This window comes from Myotis brandtii, unplaced genomic scaffold, assembly GCF_000412655.1.
Source record: "Myotis brandtii unplaced genomic scaffold, ASM41265v1 scaffold68, whole genome shotgun sequence".
In the NCBI taxonomy this organism is placed as follows: domain Eukaryota; kingdom Metazoa; phylum Chordata; class Mammalia; order Chiroptera; family Vespertilionidae; genus Myotis; species Myotis brandtii.
In genome coordinates this window covers 3,137,551-3,158,412 of record NW_005370657.1, presented here as the reverse complement: position 1 = coordinate 3,158,412, position 20,862 = coordinate 3,137,551, and the positions used below count along the sequence as shown (strand labels likewise).

Genomic DNA, 20,862 nt, shown 5'->3' with positions numbered 1-20,862 from the left:
ATTTTTAGAGAGTGGAAGGGAGGGGGAGAGACAGAGAGAGAGAGAAACATTAATGTGAGAGAGACACATTGATTGGTTGCCATCTGCACATTCCCTGGCCTCAAGCCTGCAACCCGAGGTACATGTCCTTGACTAGAATTGAACCCACGACCCTTTAGTCCATAGGTCAATGCTCTAACCACTGAGAAAAACCAGCTAGGACAGTAATTGCATTTTAGGTAAACTCCACAGGCAATGCTAATATGGACCAGACTTTGAGAACCACTGTCTCGTAGCCTTCTCTAGGCAACTAACAAATCCTTCTATATTTAAAATTTTTTCTTCCACGGAGGAATTTCAGTGTGATCTGTGTGTCCTTTCTGCCCCTCAATGCCACTGAAGTCCTAAAAATGATTAACCTAACTGCTACACTCAATTACTAAACTACAAAAACATAATATGCCCAAATATACAACCAGACTGTATCTACTTTCATAGTTTACGCAGAGGATGGCCAACCCGCAGCGATCTCTTCTGCAGGACCAGGCAGGAGTTTAATTACGAGCTGGTAGGTCGTGCAACTGCCAATAATCTGGAGGGTGTTGACACCTCAGCATGATGGATATCTAAATCTAGTCTTCAGCTGACAGAGGAAATCCCCCGCTTCCCCGATCTGGCAGGGAAGGAAGGCAGGTCCAGGACTAACTGGCCACGTCCCCCGGAAGCGAAGAGGCAGGAAGCACCAAGTGACATGAGGGCTCTGGTGACGGCACAGAGTCAGCAGGAAGGCCCCTCCTCCCCCGGCGCCCAGGCGAGGCTCCTGGGGTCAGGAGCTGTGAGGTTCTCCGCTGCCATCAAGACGGAGCAGGGGGGGGACCATGTCAGGCTCTGGGCACCATAACACAATCCCATTTGATTAAAAGAAATTTCTGGTAATGAATTAAACAGACCCAAGGAAAAAAGGACACGGTGGTAATATATTCTCCTGGCACCCAGCACACAGGGGAGAGGGGGAGAGAGAAAGGAGACATAAATAAAAGGGACTACTCACTGGGGCTTTTTTCTTCAGCAAGGTCACAGGCACAGAGCAGGTCGGAATCGATTGAGATGGGTTTCTGCTTAATCCAAAACTTAGTGCTGGCTTTCTGATTCGTAACAGGGTCTATCTCTACTTTGTCTCCAGAGATACCTGTAAGGCCGAGGGGAGGACAAAAAAAGAAGCCACAAGAAGTGGAAGGTGTAAGTGATTTCAGTTTAATCATTCGACCTGCTTTGTAAATCATACACTGGAGGTACACGAGCTCTTTCTTAGGGCTCTGGGGAAGGCCATGGGCTTAAGACAGACATAAGTAGACTCCAAATGGCACACAGAAGCTGCACAGTTTGTTTGGTTTCTCGAGTGGGTGAGGTGAGGGGGTGGACAACCAAAAATTACATAAAAAAGTATTAAGAAATATGCCTTCGTAGATATAACACAGAAACAATTACTTACACTGTGTTAATCCTACATCATCTATATATTACCAATCACATAAACTATAAGGCTCATTTAAAAACCAATTATGATCAGTGGTCTGTGTTTTTTTTTTTGTAATCTTCACCCAAGGATATAAAGAAATATATATGTATATATATTTGATTAGAGAGAGAGAGAGAAAGAGAGAGAGAGAGAACACGATGTTTCCTATGTGCGAGCAACATCAATCGGTTGCCTCCTGCATGCGGGATCACACCCGCAACCGTTTTGGTTACAGGATGACGTGCCAACCAACTGAGCCACCCAGCGGGGCATCAGTGGTCTCCCCCCCGCCCTCCCCAGTGGTCTTTTTTGTTGTTATTTTAGAATAAGATCTGGGTTGGAGATAAATCTGTACTATCACCTATATGTAACATTAGCCTAAATAGCCAAGCTACCAATGAAGTTTCTAATTGGAAAAATCTCACAAACTAAAAATGGGAAAAACCTCTCTCTTCCCTTCTCTGACATTATCCACGCTAGACTTAAAGGAAGTCGCAGGAGGATCAAAGGTTCTTCACATAAAGCCGTCCAAGTTTACGTGCTGGAGCCTGGCTTCAGGCTGTGGAGGTCACCGCTCCACTGAGGGAGAGTCAGCAGGGGGTGTGGGCTTTATGCCACAGGACTTTATAACAGGGATCCAGAAAGTTACATCCTGGCACTTCGGGTTCCCCCTCAGAATTGAGACAGATGTGCCACACTGCGCAGGGACTGGAAGCAAAGGTGTCAGGACGCAGGTGGCGCCCAGGACGGAGGGTGTCCCGGGTCCCTGTGGACGTGCACAGCGCTGCTCCCTCGTCACGAGCAGTATAGGTTCAGCCTGACACACACAACCCAGGCTAGATGCTCTCTCTCTCCTCTTCCGCTGAAAACTGAGGATTTCTGTTCATGAAGTGAGACAAAAACCTTCAACATGCCTGCCAGAGTGGGCCCCAGATGGAGTCTAGAAAGTAATTAATTCTCAGGCCATAGTTTAAAGGTCAGGGTTAAAGTGAAAAGAGCAAAATGAAGTAAAGATATTAGGAATAAAACAATCAAAAGTGCACACTGTAATAGAAAAGACAAGCAGAGTTAATATATTTCATTCTCTGGATCACCCTTAGAAATGTTTCAATATGATGTGAGAAAACTTAGTAGGCCAAAAGAAAAAGCAGATTAAAAAACAGTTCAATTAAAACAATAACAACAACAAAAACCCCACAAAACCCTCACAATGACCATAGTCTCAAAGCAAATTAAAAAAACAAAACAGAAAGAAAACATATACAAACAAAATCCTAATGCTCAGGTCTACCATAGACTCCATTCGGTTCTATTTGACCTTATGAATAAAGAAATCCACAGACAGGACAAAGGCAGGAGACTACAGGGAGTCTCATCAGCTGTCTTCGGAGACAGTCAATACGGTTGCTCGTCCCTGGCCATTATTCTGTGGTCTTTGGAAAAGACAAACAATTGGCATTTTTTTATTAATCGCATGCTGGAATTTGTCATTAGACATATTTCAGGGACACCATATTTCAATTAGGCATAATGTCATAAGTCCAATTGACTCTGGACGCTCAGGTCTAGATGATTTCAGGAGGGCAAGAATGTATCAGGAGACCGATTTTATTACATTTCACTTAAAATAGATTATGACCACCCAGTTATACTCTTCCCTCCAATTTGGTCATTAATTGTTAAAGGTCTGGACATTTCTATAGTTCCCTGACAGAAGAGAAGTACTTACGCCATGGTTGTTGGGAGCAAGTGTTTTGTTTTGTTTTGTTTTGGTCCCCTCTCCTTCTGCTTATTCTGACATTTATAAAAGCCAAAATGAGCAGAGCAAAATAAATGCGCATCTCTCTTCTGTGGAACAGACCCTGCCCACATTTCTTTCTCAGAGAGAGAAGGGGGAAAAAAATCATCACCAGAGAGACAGGGTTTTAAAATTTTGTTCTACGGCCCTGTAACTCCTGAAGCCGTAGTCAGTCAATATTGTTAATGTACCTTGTTAATTTGATAGGATTTGTCAGGTAACTCCACTGGAAAATTATATAAAACTGTTCCAGATGAAAAGATGATAGTGACATGAATTAAAGTGATAGAACAACAGTGGAATATAAACCAGAAATGACACCCAAAGTGGCTGTTGATTTATTGCCGTCCTGAGTTTGGTTCTGGGCTCCCATGTATATTAGTGCTACAAATCTGGGTCCATTTAGCAGGGGGATGCTCATACATACATCACCAGCTCCTGCTCCAAGCCAAGGTCACTCCCCATGGCATCAATCTTTTCAACAGAGCCTACTTCACAAAGCAGGGCTTTTGTAACCATCTCAGATGTAACAGACTTTAGTCCTCTTTCATCTTTCTTTTATCATGTAAAGTACACTTTAACTTCTATTATTTTTATCTGCAAATTGTTACAGTATAGTTCATCCATTACAGGCTATATCTCCACATCAATTGCCCAAGCTCTGTGCAGCCACAAGAACACTTTCCCAATGACGCCCTTTCCTGGGGTTATTGTGCAGTCACTGTTCAGGAAGGAGAACCCCAAGTCTGGGGTTTGAGGATGAAGACGTGGGAGACGAATGCCTTAGGTTCAAGATGGGCAGGCAGGTGGAACACCACTTAAACAATTGGCGTGTTCCGAAAAAGGTGCGCGTAAATCAGATTTTTTTTTCTGAATCAAATCACATTTCCCACTGACTTCTAGTTCCAGAGATACTTTATCTTCATTTTGGATTGATCTGTAATTGGCAGGGGCCCCCAACACTTGAGTTTTAAGTTTCTCTGCCCTGCAGGCTCTCAGTCAAGTAGTTAATGATCTGTAAAACCCTCACCTGCCTAGAGGAGTCACTATTTAAAGGAACCTGTAGGGGAATCTTTCCTGATGGACAAACCCTTTTGCACAATTAAATAATCTCATCCTCCCTGAGGTGTGTGTGAGTCTCAGCGTCTTCAAGCAGGGCACACGGCCCCACGGGACCCTGCTGGCTCTGGCTGGAGAAGTGGCAGCTCTCTAATTCTGGCCCCGGGGGGCCGGAGGCAGGCCACGCAGGAGCCCAGGCTCCTGAGCACACCCAGCCCCCACTGCTGAAGAGAGAGCCTGCAGAATCCAGCCTGGCAGCAGAGACCTCTTTTGTCCCTGACCTGGGAGTCCGATGGATGTCTCCTTTTTGGTTGGAAGGAGGAGGCAGCCTGGTGGAGAGGAGACCAGTTAGGAGGCTGGTGCCTCAGTCCAGGCCAGGGGCAAAGAGGGGTGAACATTAACTGGCACCAACCATGTGCCAAGCATGGCTAGAAACCCTTTGTGTACCCTGATTCAAGTCTCACAACCTTATAAAGTTGGTTACTACACTTATTCCTATTTTACAGAGGAGGAAACTGGAACAGGGAGGTTAAGTAACTTGTCCAAGATTGCACAGCTAAAAAGTGAGAAAGCCGGGCAATGCGGCTCCAGAGGGTGTCCTCTCAGCCACTACACTATTCCACAGGAACTGTGCCGGGTGTTCACACAGCACACCCCAGGGGAGGGGAAGGTGCTTGTCTAAGGCTGGAGAGCTTCTAAGTGGAAAAGCCATTTTCACACCCACAGCTTTTTGGTTCCCAAATATGGTTCTTTGCATTGCTCTGCACAGACTCATTCAGTTGAGTCAAGAGGACATAATGAGGAACTCTGCCCACCCAGTTTTAGTCTTCTTGCTCAATTTTCATCAAGGAACAAATAAATATTCAAATGTGACAATAAGTGCACACCTATTTCTGTTCATACATGGGAAATGGGAGCATGAAATCCTATCAGTACTCTTTTGTTTTTTTGGAACGCTGAACATGGTTTTGATTTCCCTGACTGAAGTTTTAGTAAAGCCACTGAAAGAAAGGCAGAGGCACTCCTCAAAGTGTTGCTATGCACTAGTTTTAAGTAATTCAAATCACAAACATACGTCCAAGAAAACAAGGGAAGCCTGCTTTTGTTAAGTTTGTATTTCTCCAACTTAAATGGCCAACAACAGAGGATTAGTTAATCCAACCATGACGCAATAGAACACAACCAAGAAAAATTCTGTGTGAGGAAAGCCTGACTTGGAGAAATTCTTACATCATGTGAAAAGTACAGAAAAAACATTTATAGAAAAGAGATGAGAAGGATATGCTGCAAACTGGCAACGGTGGTCAACTCTGGCTACATCCTTTCCTTTTCTGTAATAAATTTCCAAATAAAATTTCACCCAAATAAATCCAAATCTTTTAAAAAGTTGACTTTTTGGGGGTTTCCATTAGAATTCAGCATGGTTGAATTCTGTCCCGGATAATCATGACAAGTGATGGCAACTGAAGGTTATTCCATCTGGCAGGTCTCAGTACCCAAGACTGAGCTGCTGGGAAGGGCTCCATTACGCCCAACCTGTGCCTCCCTCACAGTGGTGCCCGGAGGCTCCGCCCTACCAGCCGTGGCAGGTAAGGAACAAGAGTGGCCAGGGTCAGTCCCTTCCCCCGGAAACAAGCGAGGCCATTTGCCTCCTTTACCAGGTTTCCCCCCACTCACCGATCCTCAGCCATCTGCCATGACCTTTTCATGCTCCCACTTCTGACAGCTTCCAGATACGGGGAGTCCAACTTCACTGGAAGCAAACTATCAGACCGCCGTCAGGGGCAGAAAACACCGCCTGATGGCTGTGCCACATCAATGCCGGCATATAAATCCTTCCTTAACAAGACAGCTCAGAATAAACAAAAATGCAACTCGGCCGTAGACACAACTCTCTGGGGCAGCGGTTCTCAACCAGTGGGTTGCGACCCCTTTGGCGGTCGAACGACCCTTTCACAGGGGTCGCCTAAGACCATCCTGCATATCAGATATTTACATTACGATTCATAACAGTAGCAACATTACAGTGATGAAGTAGCAACGAAAATAATTTTATGGTTGGGTCACAACATGAGGAACTGTATTTAAAGGGCCAGAAGGTTGCCCTGACCGGTTTGGCTCGGTGGATAGAGCATCGGCCTGCGGACTCAAGGGTCCCAGGTGGTCCCAGGTTCGATTCCGGTCAAGGGCATGTACCTTGGTTGCGGGCACATACCCATTAGGGAATGTGCAGGAGGCAGCTGATCGATGTTTCTCTCTCATCGATGTTTCTAACTCTCTGTCCCTCTCCCTTCCTCTCTGTGAAAAATCAATAAAATATATTTTAAAGGGCCAGAAGGTTGAGAACCACTGCTCTGGGGAAATGATTTGTCCACGGCTTTAGCGTTGCAAGGAGACCCTTGCCTGTTTTAACTAACCAGAGATTTCCATGCAAGGAAACGAGCATTGCATGTCCTCCTCCGCTAACACAGACTGAACCTCCTGTGAGCAGCCCCAGCGCGGGGTCCTTGGTGTAGACCACACTGCCAGGAAGGCGGTGGCGGCCCGTTTTAGATTTAAAGGCAGTAGTGCAGAGAGGTGAGGGGCAGGGACTTCAGGTCCCAGAGTTCTGAGTTCAGGTATCAGCTTGCCTACTTCCTAACTGTGTGACTTTGGCCAAGTTGCTACAGAATAGTGATGTACCGGCCTCATGGACTTGTAGGATTAATAAGACTTGTAAAGTGCTTGGCATGGTGATTAATTCATAGCTAGTGACCCATACTACTATTCTCGTGACTATTATTACCAGGAGTTAGGCACTGGGCTGTGACACAGATCGAGTGACAAGGGTCAGAACAATGAGGCTGAGGGAGCACAGAGGGGTGTGAACAGGGACTGCTGGCCGCAATCTGAGGGTGAGGGGAATTCTCTCTGGGACCTGCTCTACACCCCAGGTTTGGAAGCACCAGGGTCCACGACCGTGCAGCTGGGGACACCACTGCCCTCATACCCACGAATCCTTACAATAACCTCCTGTCACCAGGCACCTTTCCCCTGCGACCTCCAAGAGTGCAACTCAACAGCAGGAGAAATGTTCTCACACCTGGAGCTGTGGAAACATTTATGCGGGGGAACCCCATCCTCTAAGGCAGTGGTTCTCAACCTTCTGGCCCTTTAAATACAGTTCCTCATGTTGTGGTGACCCCCAACCATAAAATTATTTTCGTTGCTACTTCATCACTGTAATGTTGCTACTGTTATGAATCGTAATGTAAATATCTGATATGCAGGATGGTCTTAGGTGACCCCTGTGAAAGGGTCGTTCGACCGCCAAAGGGGTTGCGACCCACAGGTTGAAAACCGCTGCCTAAGGCCTGTAGGTTTTTAACCTGGAGATCTTGATTTTAAACCATAAAATTATTTTCGTTGCTACTTCATCACTGTAATGTTGCTACTGTTATGAATCGTAATGTAAATATCTGATATGCAGGATGGTCTTAGGTGACCCCTGTGAAAGGGTCGTTCGACCGCCAAAGGGGTTGCGACCCACAGGTTGAGAACCGCTGCCTAAGGCCTGTAGGTTTTTCACCTGGAGATCTTGATTTTGCCAGCACATTTCCACTGATGTTATCCTGTTCTCCCTCAGCGAGCCTGACCCCCCTCCTTTGTAAAATAGGGTACCAACAGTACCAGTTCCTGGGGTGTCATGAAAATGGAATGGCATAAGCACATAAAAAAACTTAAGTAAAGTGCCTGGCACATAAAAAAGGGTTCCATCAATTATCCCTAAAATTATTACTAAAGATGAACCTCAGAAAAAGGAAATGATGCATTTGCCCAGGGTGAATCAAGTTAGCAAATGGCAAAGCTGGGCTGAACCCCAGCCTATCAAACTAAGCCTAGTGTGTTCTGACCCATCAGCTATTTCCTACTGTCCCAGAGGAGGCTGCTTGACTCAGGAGCACACCTCCCGTGAGAGACACTTAAAATGCCCCTCTAGGAAGCTAAAACACCAGCTTGGCAAAAATTAGAGCATTTGACTTTACATGCCTCAGTGTATTTCCTGAGTTATTGTTTATTTGCTCAGACATCACGAGCTGTGGTTCATTCATCAATTTCCTACAACTCTCAGCCTAAGACTACAAAATCCCCACTGTTGTTAAATCCTGGAGTAGCTTTTTGTACAAGTCTACAATCCTCTTGTCTTCGAGTTACCTAGAGCCGGCGGAAGCCTGGGAAGGCCTCCCGGGAGTGCCACTGAACAACTCTTTGCCAGAGTGGATTTCGCTGAATCTACACAGCCAATCGATAGCGTCCACAGAGCAGTCAGGGAAGTCTTTGCAAGTTGTCTGAATTTACACACAGGATCAGACACGCAGGCTGTTTGGGCTTAACGAGACCTCAGAGATCACCTAGTCTGGGGCTTTCATTCTCCATAAGAAGAAATGGAGGCTCAGGGCAGGGACACGACTTGTCTAATGTCACCCATTGATGACAGATCTGTGACCATAATTCACATCCCCATACCATCTGGCCAGGGCTTAAACAGACCAGCTCTCCTGTCTTACTGTGCAGTGCTCACACAGTGGGTATATTCACACAGTGATCAACTGCATCAATAATACAAACCCAGTGGTCGTAACACCGTAATGACCAAGACCGGTCACCAGGAGGGGCTTGACGCTGGGTCCCGCAGCACGCCGGGTCTGGGTCTCGCGTGATTTTGCGCGCTGGGCTTCTAGTTACAATATAAAAAGCACAGCCGCGGCAACATGTTAGGAACCCAAAATAGATGAAATGCGAGCTTGGCGAGCCTGATGTTCCTGAGATCAAGAGGGTACTGGAGCCCAGGATCACCGGTTTCCTTCGAGGGGGTAACCATCCGAAACCATTTGGGAACCTAGCTAACAGCTGCCAATTCCAATGTGTGGTCAGTGACAATTCTAAGTGTATTTGACTAGACCATGAGCCTTGATGCAAACTAAGGGGCGGCCTACACATGAATGAGACCATGAATGTACAGCAACACTCTACACAGCCCTTGGCATAAGGGCAGAGCTTACAGAACGAGAGCAGGGACTGTTTAATTCCAGTAGCGCCTGTTCTCAACTGAGGGCTACTTTCTCTCTGTAGAGAAAGCAGTTACAAAGATTTTGTACTGGGGCAGTTAGAGTCCCAAACTAAATATTCTCCTGGTAAACAGACACCTCAGGTGAGCTTATGATGTGAGTGGAAGCAGTAATGCCGTTTCCTAAGATAATTTATAGTATCACCCATAGAGTGGGAACATCAGGTCTTCCCACATTCCGGCCCAGGTACGTGGCCAGCGCTCAAGTGCCAAGGAGAGGAAGTGGTTAAAAGAATACAGAACCTTGATGGCCTCTCAGATATCCTATCCCATTAATTCTATTATGCCAGCAGTTCACATCTTTTTCCAATTCTCAATTCTTTCTCAGCCACCTGAGGAACCTGACACATTGTCATCAGCAACCTGGATTACTCAGCAGGAATTCTCAAAAAAGCAGATCTGGGAGCAGGCAACTAGAGGAAAGTACAGAAAAAAACCCCCCCCCCCCCGAGTTCCCGACATTCCCAGGCAGATTTCCCTTCAGCCCCATCACTGCGTTAAGCACTGATGGGGTAAAGGAACTGGATAGTATCTGTCTTGCTCTCCTAAGTTCATTAGTGTTTTTTATGTTCTAGTCTAAATTTTGGTTCAGAAAATGTTGCCACAGCAGGGACAGAACCATCACTTAATACTAAATTGTCATCCTCAAAAGACTCAATGGACCCGGGGATTTTGGAGCCAAGCGGGATGCATGTCTCCTGATCATTTTAATGCATGTCTCCTGTCTTTGAATGGAGAAGGGTTATCTCCTTAGTATTCAAAAAGAAAATGAAACAGAAATGTGGAAGGAGGATCAATCCACTTCTTAAGAACATGCATTGCCAGATTATGTAATTACTTCAACTATACACCATAGGTATCCCATCAGAAAATAACAGGGCGAACATTTTGCCCACACAGCCACAGAGATCTACTTTTAGCATCAGCGGGAGCCCGAGGAGTAATCAAGCCCAGGCACAGCTGTTTGCTTTCACGCACACAGTCTTGTGTTGCTAATGTGTTTAAGTCTGCACATTGTATATGAAAAAATAACTCTGTAATAAGGCCTTCCTTGAATGCTGACTTATAGATATTAACTAGGGAGTTAAATAATAACGGAGATCGGACAGATAAACCAGGGAAGACAAGAGATGGCAAATATGCTGCCTCCCATCATGCTCAGGCCCAGGGCAGACATTTTTAATCAATCACAGAGTTTCTTTATGCTGCCTGGGGACGCGTTCAAGATGCTGCCTCAGCATAATGCTCTGGGCAGCCCTTACAAACCTGACTGGAGCGGGTTTATGAGATGAAAGCTCACTGCCTTCTCTACGATATGTGCTATTGGTAATTTTGATAAATAACTACTGTGATCACAAGTATTGTGATTATACATGTGGATTGTTTTATGAAGAGATAATGGAGGTAACCTTTTGGTAGAGGTTATTTTATAGTATAGTCTTTGTTTAAAAATATTTTTATTGATTCCAGAGAGGAAAGGAGAGGGAGAGAGAGAGATAGAAGCACCAATGATGAGAGAGAATCATGATCGGCTGGCCTCCTGCATGCCCCCTACTGGGGATCAAGCCCACAACCTGGGCATGTGCCCTGACCGGAATCGAACTATGACCTTCTGGTTCATAGGTTGACGCTCAACCACTAAGCCACACTGGCTGGGCATAATATAGTCTTTATCTGGAAATCCAACACAGAATTTGTGTAACCTATACAGAATTGTTAGGCTATATATGCAATATGACACAGATGATTTATTATGTATTCGTATCATGGTCTGAATTCAAGGTATATTATGTTTCCTTTTGGTGACTCGGAGACAGTCTCTATTGACAAATGATATGGTGAAGGAATCAAGTTAGTGCAAGTGGCACAATTATCGAAGCATTTCCCAGACTGAGACTGTCAGGAAAACCAGGCTGCCTGCCCAGTCAGGAAAAACAAGCCTTGGACAAAGAGATAAGAGGCAAGAAAGTCCTTTGAATGCTCTGAGGCTGTTTCCTGAACCCCACAATTAAGGGGAGATTCTGGGCCGGCAGGTCTGGGATGGGTCAGGGACTTGGTGGTTCTGATGCAGGGTCAGGAAAGGAAGTACTGCTCCAAGGCACCGTGTGAATGAGAGGTGAACATGGGATGTCCTTGTCCTCTCTGCCTGTTTTTTTATATGGATTTCTGAGTGTCCCCTGGGCAGGTGCATCATAATCCAGCTTCTGCCAGCCAGCCCAACAAATACTCCTTGACAGAATACTGTGGGCTTTCTAGATCATGGCTGGTATTCTCCATCTGACCCTTTTAGTTTCCGTTTTCCCCAAACCTACTTCCCCCTGCCATCTGGGCATGTTTGGGTATCACCCATGTCTTAGCACCTGATCCCATGGTCAGCCACACAGAATCAGGCAAATGGAAGATCAAGTAATGAAAGAAACCCCGACTTGGTACAAGCTCAAGCAAAGCCTACACTTACGGGCATCTGTACTTCTAGGCCCAACACAGGGGAAGCAGACAAGACAAAATATTCCAAGAATGTTTTCAGGAAATACAGGAATGGTTAGGCATAGCGACTTTGTTTGGTGAGCTTTCCAGAGCAGGGATGGCAAATCAATTTCGACTTCAGAACCAGCTCCAGTGATTGGCAGGGGCCGTTCAGAGGGCTGTGCTGGGAAGGATTCCGAGGTCAGGTCCAGGCCCAGAGGGAAGTGCAGCAACTGACTAACAATGTGAATGGAGGGTGAAATAGTGGCACCCAAGCCACACTGACACAGCTCCGCAGGCCAGGATGAGGGAAGAGCGAGGGATGTGCAGAAAATTTAAAACTGGTCAAAGAGAAGTAATCACTTCCTTTGTGCAGGCAAGTTATTAGACTGAGGCATCTGTGGCCTGAGGGGCTGGGTTTAGCATATGGATTGGGGTTCAGTCCCAGTTCTCCGACTGGGACTGGATATCCCACTGTATATCTGGTGGCTCGGGGTGAGGGAATGGGAGTCAGTACCTATGAAGTAATAGCGCTGTGCCAGGAAATGCTAAGTGCTTTGTCTACATCACAGTATTTCATTAACTCCTCCAAGCCTGTTTCCTCAGGTATGAAATGGAAAGAACATCATCAGTGTGCTGTGTGGATTAAATAAGGTAACAGGGGTGAAAGTTCACTGTACACTGGAAACTGTTATAGAACTAGAGTATTAGTGCAATGTCTATTCGCATTCAAGGCATAAGATAGTAGTTAGCCATAAGACTCGGCCTCAGACAGACTTGGGTTCTGATTCTGGCTTCATTACTTACTAGATTCTTCCCTACACCCCAGTTTCCTGAGATGAAATATGGAGATAATATCAGCACTAGCTAATGAGAGTGCTATAATTACAGGAGACAAAGCATGTAAGAGAGTGATCAGCAAATGCTCGGCACCTAGTAAGCCCTTGATAAACCATAACTGCTTTAAAAAATTATAATTCTTCTTGTGAATACTCTTCACAAAGATTAGATCTTTGCCATAGATTTCATTAACAGATACCCCAAAACTTTTCAATTATTAGAAAAGTCTGGCAGAAAACTGGTTTAAGTTTGGGTCCTGCAGATCAAAGTTTGACTCTCTCATCCCGACAGCAGAAATCAGCGGCAGGTGGTAAAAGTGGAGCAGCGGCCACCACTGCCCTCAGAAGACAAGAGCTGAGCTGGCACCGGGGCTGGGAACCCCGGCCCCTGCCGTGTGAGGACCACGGAGGCCGAGTGGTCGGTGGTTTTCTGTGGACTCGGCAGCACGGCTGGGTGAATGCGCACACAGACACTTACACTTAGGAACCTACCACAGGGGGCAAGTGAACCTCTGCTCTGACTGACAGGGCGGGCGAGCGGAGGCGGCCATCCATCACTGTCAGGAAAGATCTGAAGCACCTCGCTAGTCAGTTGAAATAAATAAATTATTTACTGATCTCAGGGTCCAGCTGCTCATTTGAATGCTCATAAAGGGTGTGCTGTTTATTTTGTGGTGGATTCTGTTTCAGGAAGGAAGGATTTCTGGATCGCTGTGTGCAGGTGTTTGTTGTTGTCAGAATGAAAGGGTGTTATTATCTGCTTTGCAAGGAGGGAGACAGGGTCTTAAGTTACATATCTGAACTTGTACATGGGAATAGGAAATGAGTGTATTTATTCACTTCATGGTACAGGACTCAGGGCACAGTTTATTTGTCAAAAAATTTCTTAGGACTAATTAATGCAGTTTCTACTTATAATGCTAAAGATTGAACTTAAATGCATAATAGAAACATTCTGACACATTTTAGAAGCATCTCAGAGCTGTGATGTTCCACCAGAGGGAGCCATGTGCACCACTGGAAGCATCCAGAGGCGCCTGGGACCTGGCCTCTAGTCACTTCTTTTCTGAGAACCTCCGCTCTAGGGAGAGATGCTTGTATCACTGTCAGCCATTTCTACCGGAGACGTCTCCACTGTGGCTACAGTAGAGCCACTACCTAATCCGAGCGATCTGGTTACATGTTTTCAAGATGGTGAAATAGAAGAGAAAGTAATAAGCAAAATAAATATTACTGACAATAATAACACTAAGATAAGCTACCATTGAGAATACAGCTTCTATGGGCCATTTTCATACAATCTTGAAAGGTAAATGTAACTCACATTTTTTAAATGACAAGAATTAAGATTAACCAGGGGAGGGACTTGTCCAAGGTGACACTGCAGGCAGGTAGTAATGCTGGGATTCACACCCAGTCCTGACTGCAAAGCGAGGCTCTTCTCACAGATCCTTTTCTGGACCTTTTCCTTTATACTACCTTTTTTTTTTTTTTTTTTTTTTTTAATTTTAAAAGAGAGAGAAATATCGATTTGTTGCTCCACTTATTTCTGCATTAATTGGTTGATTCTTGTATGTGCCCTGACAGGGGACTGAACCCGCAACCTTGGTGTATCGGGACAACGCTATAACCAACTGAACTACCCTGCCAGGGTCCCTGGACCTTTTCCTTTAAATAAATATTCAGGTCGGAATCTGATGAATTAAAGTTTGGCTTTTTGCCTTGAGAAAAAATTAGGGGGAAGAAGCCCAGAAACCAAGTTTGCGCTCCTTTTCACTTTGGGGGTCAGTGGATTTGCTGATTATGCTCACCTGGGAAAACCCCTGCCTTCTCTCCTGGACCTTTATCTTGGCTGCACTCTGGCTATTTATTGAGCTTCTTAAAACTAAACCCACTCAGAGAAAACAGACCCTTTGTTACTGGGAAGGCACTGCATTCAGGCACACGCAAACTGGATGTCAGAGTAGCATCCTTATTTTAGTAAACTTTTCACTGAAAACATACCAACCGAAAGTACATAAATCATAAGAGTATGTATGCTTGACTTTTCCACAAAGTCTACAGACTCATGTAATCAGCACCCAGATAAGGCACAGAACTTTATCAGTGTCTCAGAAGCCCCTTCAGTCTGGGCTCCCAGGATAACCACCATCATTACTTCCACACAGATTGTTTTTGTGTATGTTTGAATGCTATATAAATGGAATCATACAGTCTGTACCTTTGCCCCCCTTTCTGGACCTGGTTTCTTTTTGAGCAGTCTTTTATTTTTATTTCTAGGAGACATACCAGCAAAAGCATCCCCAGGAAGAACACCCCTGAAGAAACTTTATGTTTTAAGAATCAACATTAAATAAGCATTTTATTTTATTTTTTTACCACTTTAGAGATTTAGTTTTTTGTGTGAGGAATAAACAGTCTAGAGAGGGGGAAGAAGAGTGGATTCTTTGTTTTGGTTCGAAGTTACTGGGTGCTAATTCATGTGCTGAGTTTGTTGGAATCACCATCATCTCAGCAGCTGGTGTTCACTGAGCACTTGCCTTGCTAAGTATTCTGCATGTGCTGTGACATTCCATCCCCACAATTACCCCATCTATGCGGGACTATTATCTTCATTTTACAAATGTGGAGACGGAAATTCTGAGTCATCTGCCTGTGATGATACAGCTAATTAGCGAGCCAGGGTTTGGACCCAGGCCTCTAAGTCCTGAGTCTGTCCTCTAAGTGCTTCCCCATGTTGCTTCTCCACCAACAGTCCTCACCTTCAGAGTTTAGCAGCCGCCAGGCCCTGTGCTCAGGGCTTTATGTGGACCGCTGGCTTGTTCCACGGCGGAAGCTGGTACCACTAACACTCCCACTTAAGCAGAATGGAACTGAGCTCGGAAAGATGAAGACACTTGCCTAACATGGCTGGTTACTGATGGAGCCACAACTTAAACCAGTTGTGATCCTGACGCTCATCTTTTAGTTACTAAGCTGTACTGTCAGCATATTTCAAGCTCCTGTCAGTCAAGTTGGGAAGAAATTATTAAGATATTTTTCAGGCTTTATTACAATTAGCAAGACTAATGCCAACATTAGAAAAGATTTTATGATAAGACACATACAAAGCATTTATGAGAACCGTAAGTCGTGAGCCTTCGAGTCAGACTCCAAGCCTTCTCCCTTTATGCATGAAGCGAACGAGGCCCAGGCAGGGGCAGCGTGGCAGAGGTCAGTGGCAGTCCAGCTCTCTGACTAAGCCAGGCATCCACCCAGGCCCCCCTCCTCCCACCTGTTAGGGAGCAGGTGCACTCCCATTGGCCAGACCAGCGTTCTGTTCCTGACACCACCAACCTACCTGCTGTGTGAGCTTGAGCGTAAGCCTTCACCTCTCTGCCCCTTATCTACCTTCTCTGTTAGACGGGGACGGTAAACGCACTCCCTTCTAGGTGGTTAAGTAGTGCACGTGAAGCACTTAGCACAGGGCCTACTACACAGCGGATACCTGCACATGACAGCCATGACGACAGGGAGGTATTAATATTCTGTTGACTGCTGTGACACTTTTTCTACTCCTGTTAGGTTTAAGTCAAAACAGAAATTTAGATGGGAACACATTAACACCAAATATTAGTTGGAAGTTAGTTCCGAATTATCTGGTGAGAATCCAAATACAACTTCTGAGATCACTGTAAAGCTTCCCGAATAAGTAAGTGCATGAGTGACGAGGCAATGAATCCACGGAGTAGGAAAAGGCAGTGCTACCAGCAGTCTCAGCATGGCAAGTAAGAGAATTACAGAATGAGAAGAATTATGGAACCTCGCAGAAGTCAATCGGTTTGAAAAGAGTCTCAAGTTAGTTCTATTTCTAATCTTCTGCTTCATAAAAAAAGAAGACAAGACAGAGCACTCGGCTGGGGAAAAGGAGGTACTTTAAATTTCATTGTTTAAACATTTTCTCTGAAAACAAATTACCGTCAGTCGTTCAGGTCACATAAAAGTTGTATGTTGTTTCTTTCCCCATCTCTACACTGACCACTGACATAAAGGGTTCACTTCATCACCTGTTCATGCACTTACCTAACTGTACGTCGGTTGTGAATCGCAGTCTGTGGATCATGCTGACTTTGAATGACTTGTAATGGTGGCTGCTAAGCATATCCTGTACTGTAGCTATGTCAATTTGCGAATCCTCCTCACAAACCCCGTCTGCCCTTGAACCTGGAGAGGAAAAAGCAGTTTAACACATAAAGATACATGAGGCTTGGCAAATGTTGTCTGCTTAAAATGCTTTGGGATAAATTAAAATAATATGGGCTATTTAATTTGGAGAAGAAAAGGCTGAGCGATGACTTAATAATGCCATTCCAGTAAACAGAGAACGGTAACATATTAATCACTCAACAATTAATTCCACAAACACAGCCTCTTCTGTGGCAGGCCCTGGGCCAGGCAGTGGGGGTACTGAAGGCGAGAAACACTCCTGCTCACCAGCAGCTCTCCGTCTCCACAAGAGAAAGTCAAAACCACAAAGCATGGGTGGTCACATTTCTCGTTTCTTTTTCTAATATTAATTTTCCTGATCATAAAAGTAATCTATACTTCTTGAAGAATCCCGTCCTTTCTGAGATTCTCAAATATCAGCTTGCATTCCTGCGCCCCAGTCTGCGTGGATGCAGGCACGAGCCAGCTCACCCGCGATGGCTGGAACAGTCTCCCACTGGCCTTCTGGCCACCAGGCTCCCTTTGCAATCCAGCCACCACAGGGCTTTCCCATTCATCTTTCTAAGGCTTTGATCGTTTATTCACTCATCAAATGTTTAGTGAGAGCTCTGTGCATGCTAAGTACTCTGATATGTGACACTGGCGACAAGTAAGACAACTGGTACTGAAAAATCGTCCCTGGCTTCCCAGGGCTTCCTGAATGATGCACACTTTTTTCAGCCAAGTAGTCAAGACTGTCCATAATCTGGCTGAAACAAACATTTTCAATTTTACTTGTCACGCCTCACATATACCTTCTCTCAGCAACTCCCAGACTCCCCAGACTGCACACAGATGCAAGTTTTTCTACTTCTGGGCCTTTGCTCATGTGGTACCCTTGGCCTAGAACACCCTTTCCACCCTTACCCTGCACCTGTCAAGACCCCACCCAGGCAGGCTAGCCCAAACTCCACCTTCTGCTGAATTCCATTCCTACTGGACCCTGGAGCCAGGGAGACCTGGGCTCAGTTCCTAGCTCTGCCTCTAACTTGCTGCATGATCTATGGCAGCGACCGGCTCTCTGAACCCCCGTCTTTGCCATACACAGAATGTCAAAATGTGTTTTAAAAATCTAACACATACTATGCTTAATAAGCAGCAGTCATGACTCCACCTTCTGCTGAATTCCATTCCTACTGGACCCTGGAGCCAGGGAGACCTGGGCTCAGTTCCTAGCTCTGCCTCTAACTTGCTGCATGATCTATGGCAGCGACCGGCTCTCTGAACCCCCGTCTTTGCCATACACAGAATGTCAAAATGTGTTTTAAAAATCTAACACATACTATGCTTAATAAGCAGCAGTCATGATTATTTTTTATATTTTTTTTATTGATTTCAGAGAAGGCAGAAGAGAGAGAGAGAGAGAGAGAGAGAGAGAAACATCAATGATGAGAGACAATCATTGATTGGTTGCCTCCTGCACACCCCCTAAAGGGGATTGAGCCCACAGCCCAGGCATGTGCCCTTGACTGGAATCAAACCTGGGACCCTTCAGTCTGCAGTCTGACGCTCTATCAACTGAGCCGAACGAGCCAGGGCAGTCACGATGATTTTTATTCTACTGTCATAGAGGATCACGTTCAGCCTGGCACTGGAGTTGCTGAGTGGTTGCTCTTGTCCTAATTCGGAAGCTTTGTGGGGGCCAGTAAAGTTTGTTCTTCATCTCTGTGTCTTCTCCTGTAAGCCGTACAGGCAACTGGCATGCTCTCACTAAATTCTGCTAAATAAATAAACAAACAGAAGCTAGGACATATGAGTGCTTGCTACACAGCAGGCATGGTAAAGTGCTTTACACATGCGAAACCTCATGACAACTGGCTGTCATTGCTCATCTGAGGCTTTGGGAATCTGAGGCTTTCGAGGTGAAGTCACATGTCTAAGATCACAATAACCAAAGCTAAACTCTCTCACCCTGCAGAGTTTGAAATGAGTTGTCCTGAAGGTGCAGCTGCTGGTGCCACTCACCAGTGGGAGGGAGCACCTGCTAGCAGAGGCCAGCCAGCCTTGGGCTGAGCAGCTAGAGATGGGTCCACCGAAAGAGCCAGAGAGAACTCCGTGGTTAGAGTTGGAGTAGTTACAAACTCAAGATTTGGGTACAAAACAGGAACATCTGTTACATAACTGGTAGCCTGACAACTACACGCTTTTCCTTCCCACAGTATTGCTTACAGGATGAGCTTTTTTTTTAATCCTCAACCGAGGATATGTTTTTATTGATTTGAGAGAGGAAAAGAGAGAAAAACATTGATTGGTTGCCTCCCATACATGCCCTGACCAGGGATCAAACCCACAATGTAGGTATGTGCCCTGACCGGGAGATGAACCCATCACCTTTTTGGTGCATGGGAACAACGCACCAACCAACCGAGCCACCTGGCCACAGCGACGGGCAAGCTTTTAAGTCCAAGTTGCTTCCTGATGCCTCCCCCTGAACTCCTGCATTCGGAGGTGTGCACTGGCTTCCCAAACACTGCACTTATTCCCAGCGTGGACCACTCCAGCCCCTACAATAAGGCTTCCTCTCAATGAGGACCAAGCCTCACCCTCAGTGGCCGTTCACTGCCCGCCTGTGACACAGTCCCACCTCAGTGTTGGCACATGTTGCTCTCTCTGCCCAGGTCACCCATCTCCTATTTTACTCCCTCCTGGCCTATTCCTCCAGGCTCCTCCCTGTTCTTCCTGAAGAGCTTAGCTCAGGTGACACCCAGGGAACTGTTCCTGACCCAAGGCCCCCAAGTCTAGTCCAGCTCCCCTGTCATTGCACCCCACATTTTCCTCAGAATACTTATCACAGAGAGTAATTACCTGTCTCTGCCATTCGACGGTAACCCCAAGAGGGCAGGCACGATGGCTGCTTTACTCGCCCCTGTAGCCCGGACCCTGCCAGTGCTGCCATGCACAGGATAAAGCAAGTGCTCAATAAAAATGTACTGGATGAGTACCAGGTGCCATGTCCACAGGAAGGTGAGGATCAGAGAGGCAGAGGGACTTAACCAACGTCACATGGCTAGGATCAGCAGAGCTGCACTCAACATCTGCCAGGGCCACGGGGAGCCCTGCTTCCCTTCTGTGGAACGCCTATGATTTTGGATAGAGATGCCACCACCATGACCACCCGTCTCCTGGGGACTGTCCACATCTCTAACGGAGGCTGGTGAGAATTTAGAGTTTTGAATAATCACTTGCTTTCTCCAATGCATATCTGACTGAAACAGAACTGCCAAGATGTGTTTATTTCTACTCTAGAACCTTACATATATATGAGAACTGTGGAGAAGTTTGGTGAAATATTAAAATCCTTTCATGTTTTAAAAATAATTTCAAGCTATCTTTTTTGAGAAAATGCCATTATTAGATATAACTTAGTTCAAGAATTTCTGTTTTCTTTATTAATTAGTATTTTCTAAATATTGAAGGTTCTTGATTTGGAAAGAGATAATAGCTCATTATACTAAAATGCCAATTACTAAAAAAACCCCACCAAAACAACACACCACACTTAAGAGTTTTACATTTTTATGATGTTGGATTAAAACCAATTTAAAAATTACTATAACGTGACATATAATTTTTTACTGAGCAATTTCAATGCCAGCTGCTAATAAAGCATCTTAGCTGTAAATGATAATTCAGATGCTTTTAGATAAAGTGGTGCATAAATATAGTTGGAAATTGATTTAGCTTCTTACAGAAGCTACTGAAGAATGACATATTTTGTTTAATACACCAGCTAATGTAGTCCTAAAAGCTCAAACAAGTGCCAGTTTTCACTCCTAAATTTGCTGTGGGAGATTAATGAAAACTTTATATTTTGCTGAAATGTTAATAATGGGCAGATGAGACGATAGGA

General features: G+C 45.3%; 1 protein-coding gene across 8 annotated transcripts in view; it reads right to left on the bottom strand.

The window, feature by feature from the left end:
- Window positions 1-20,862, bottom strand: part of MAPKAP1 (mitogen-activated protein kinase associated protein 1) — a 190,004-nt gene that overhangs the window by 24,362 nt on the left and 144,780 nt on the right. For all 8 annotated transcript variants that reach the window (XM_005881489.2, XM_014529392.1, XM_005881493.2 and 5 more), the window contains 2 exons: window positions 16,830-16,970; window positions 1,031-1,168 (listed from right to left, as the gene is read on the bottom strand). In XM_005881489.2, coding sequence (XP_005881551.1) covers window positions 1,031-1,168; window positions 16,830-16,970 — 279 coding nt within the window. The remainder of the gene's footprint in view (window positions 1-1,030; window positions 1,169-16,829; window positions 16,971-20,862) is intronic.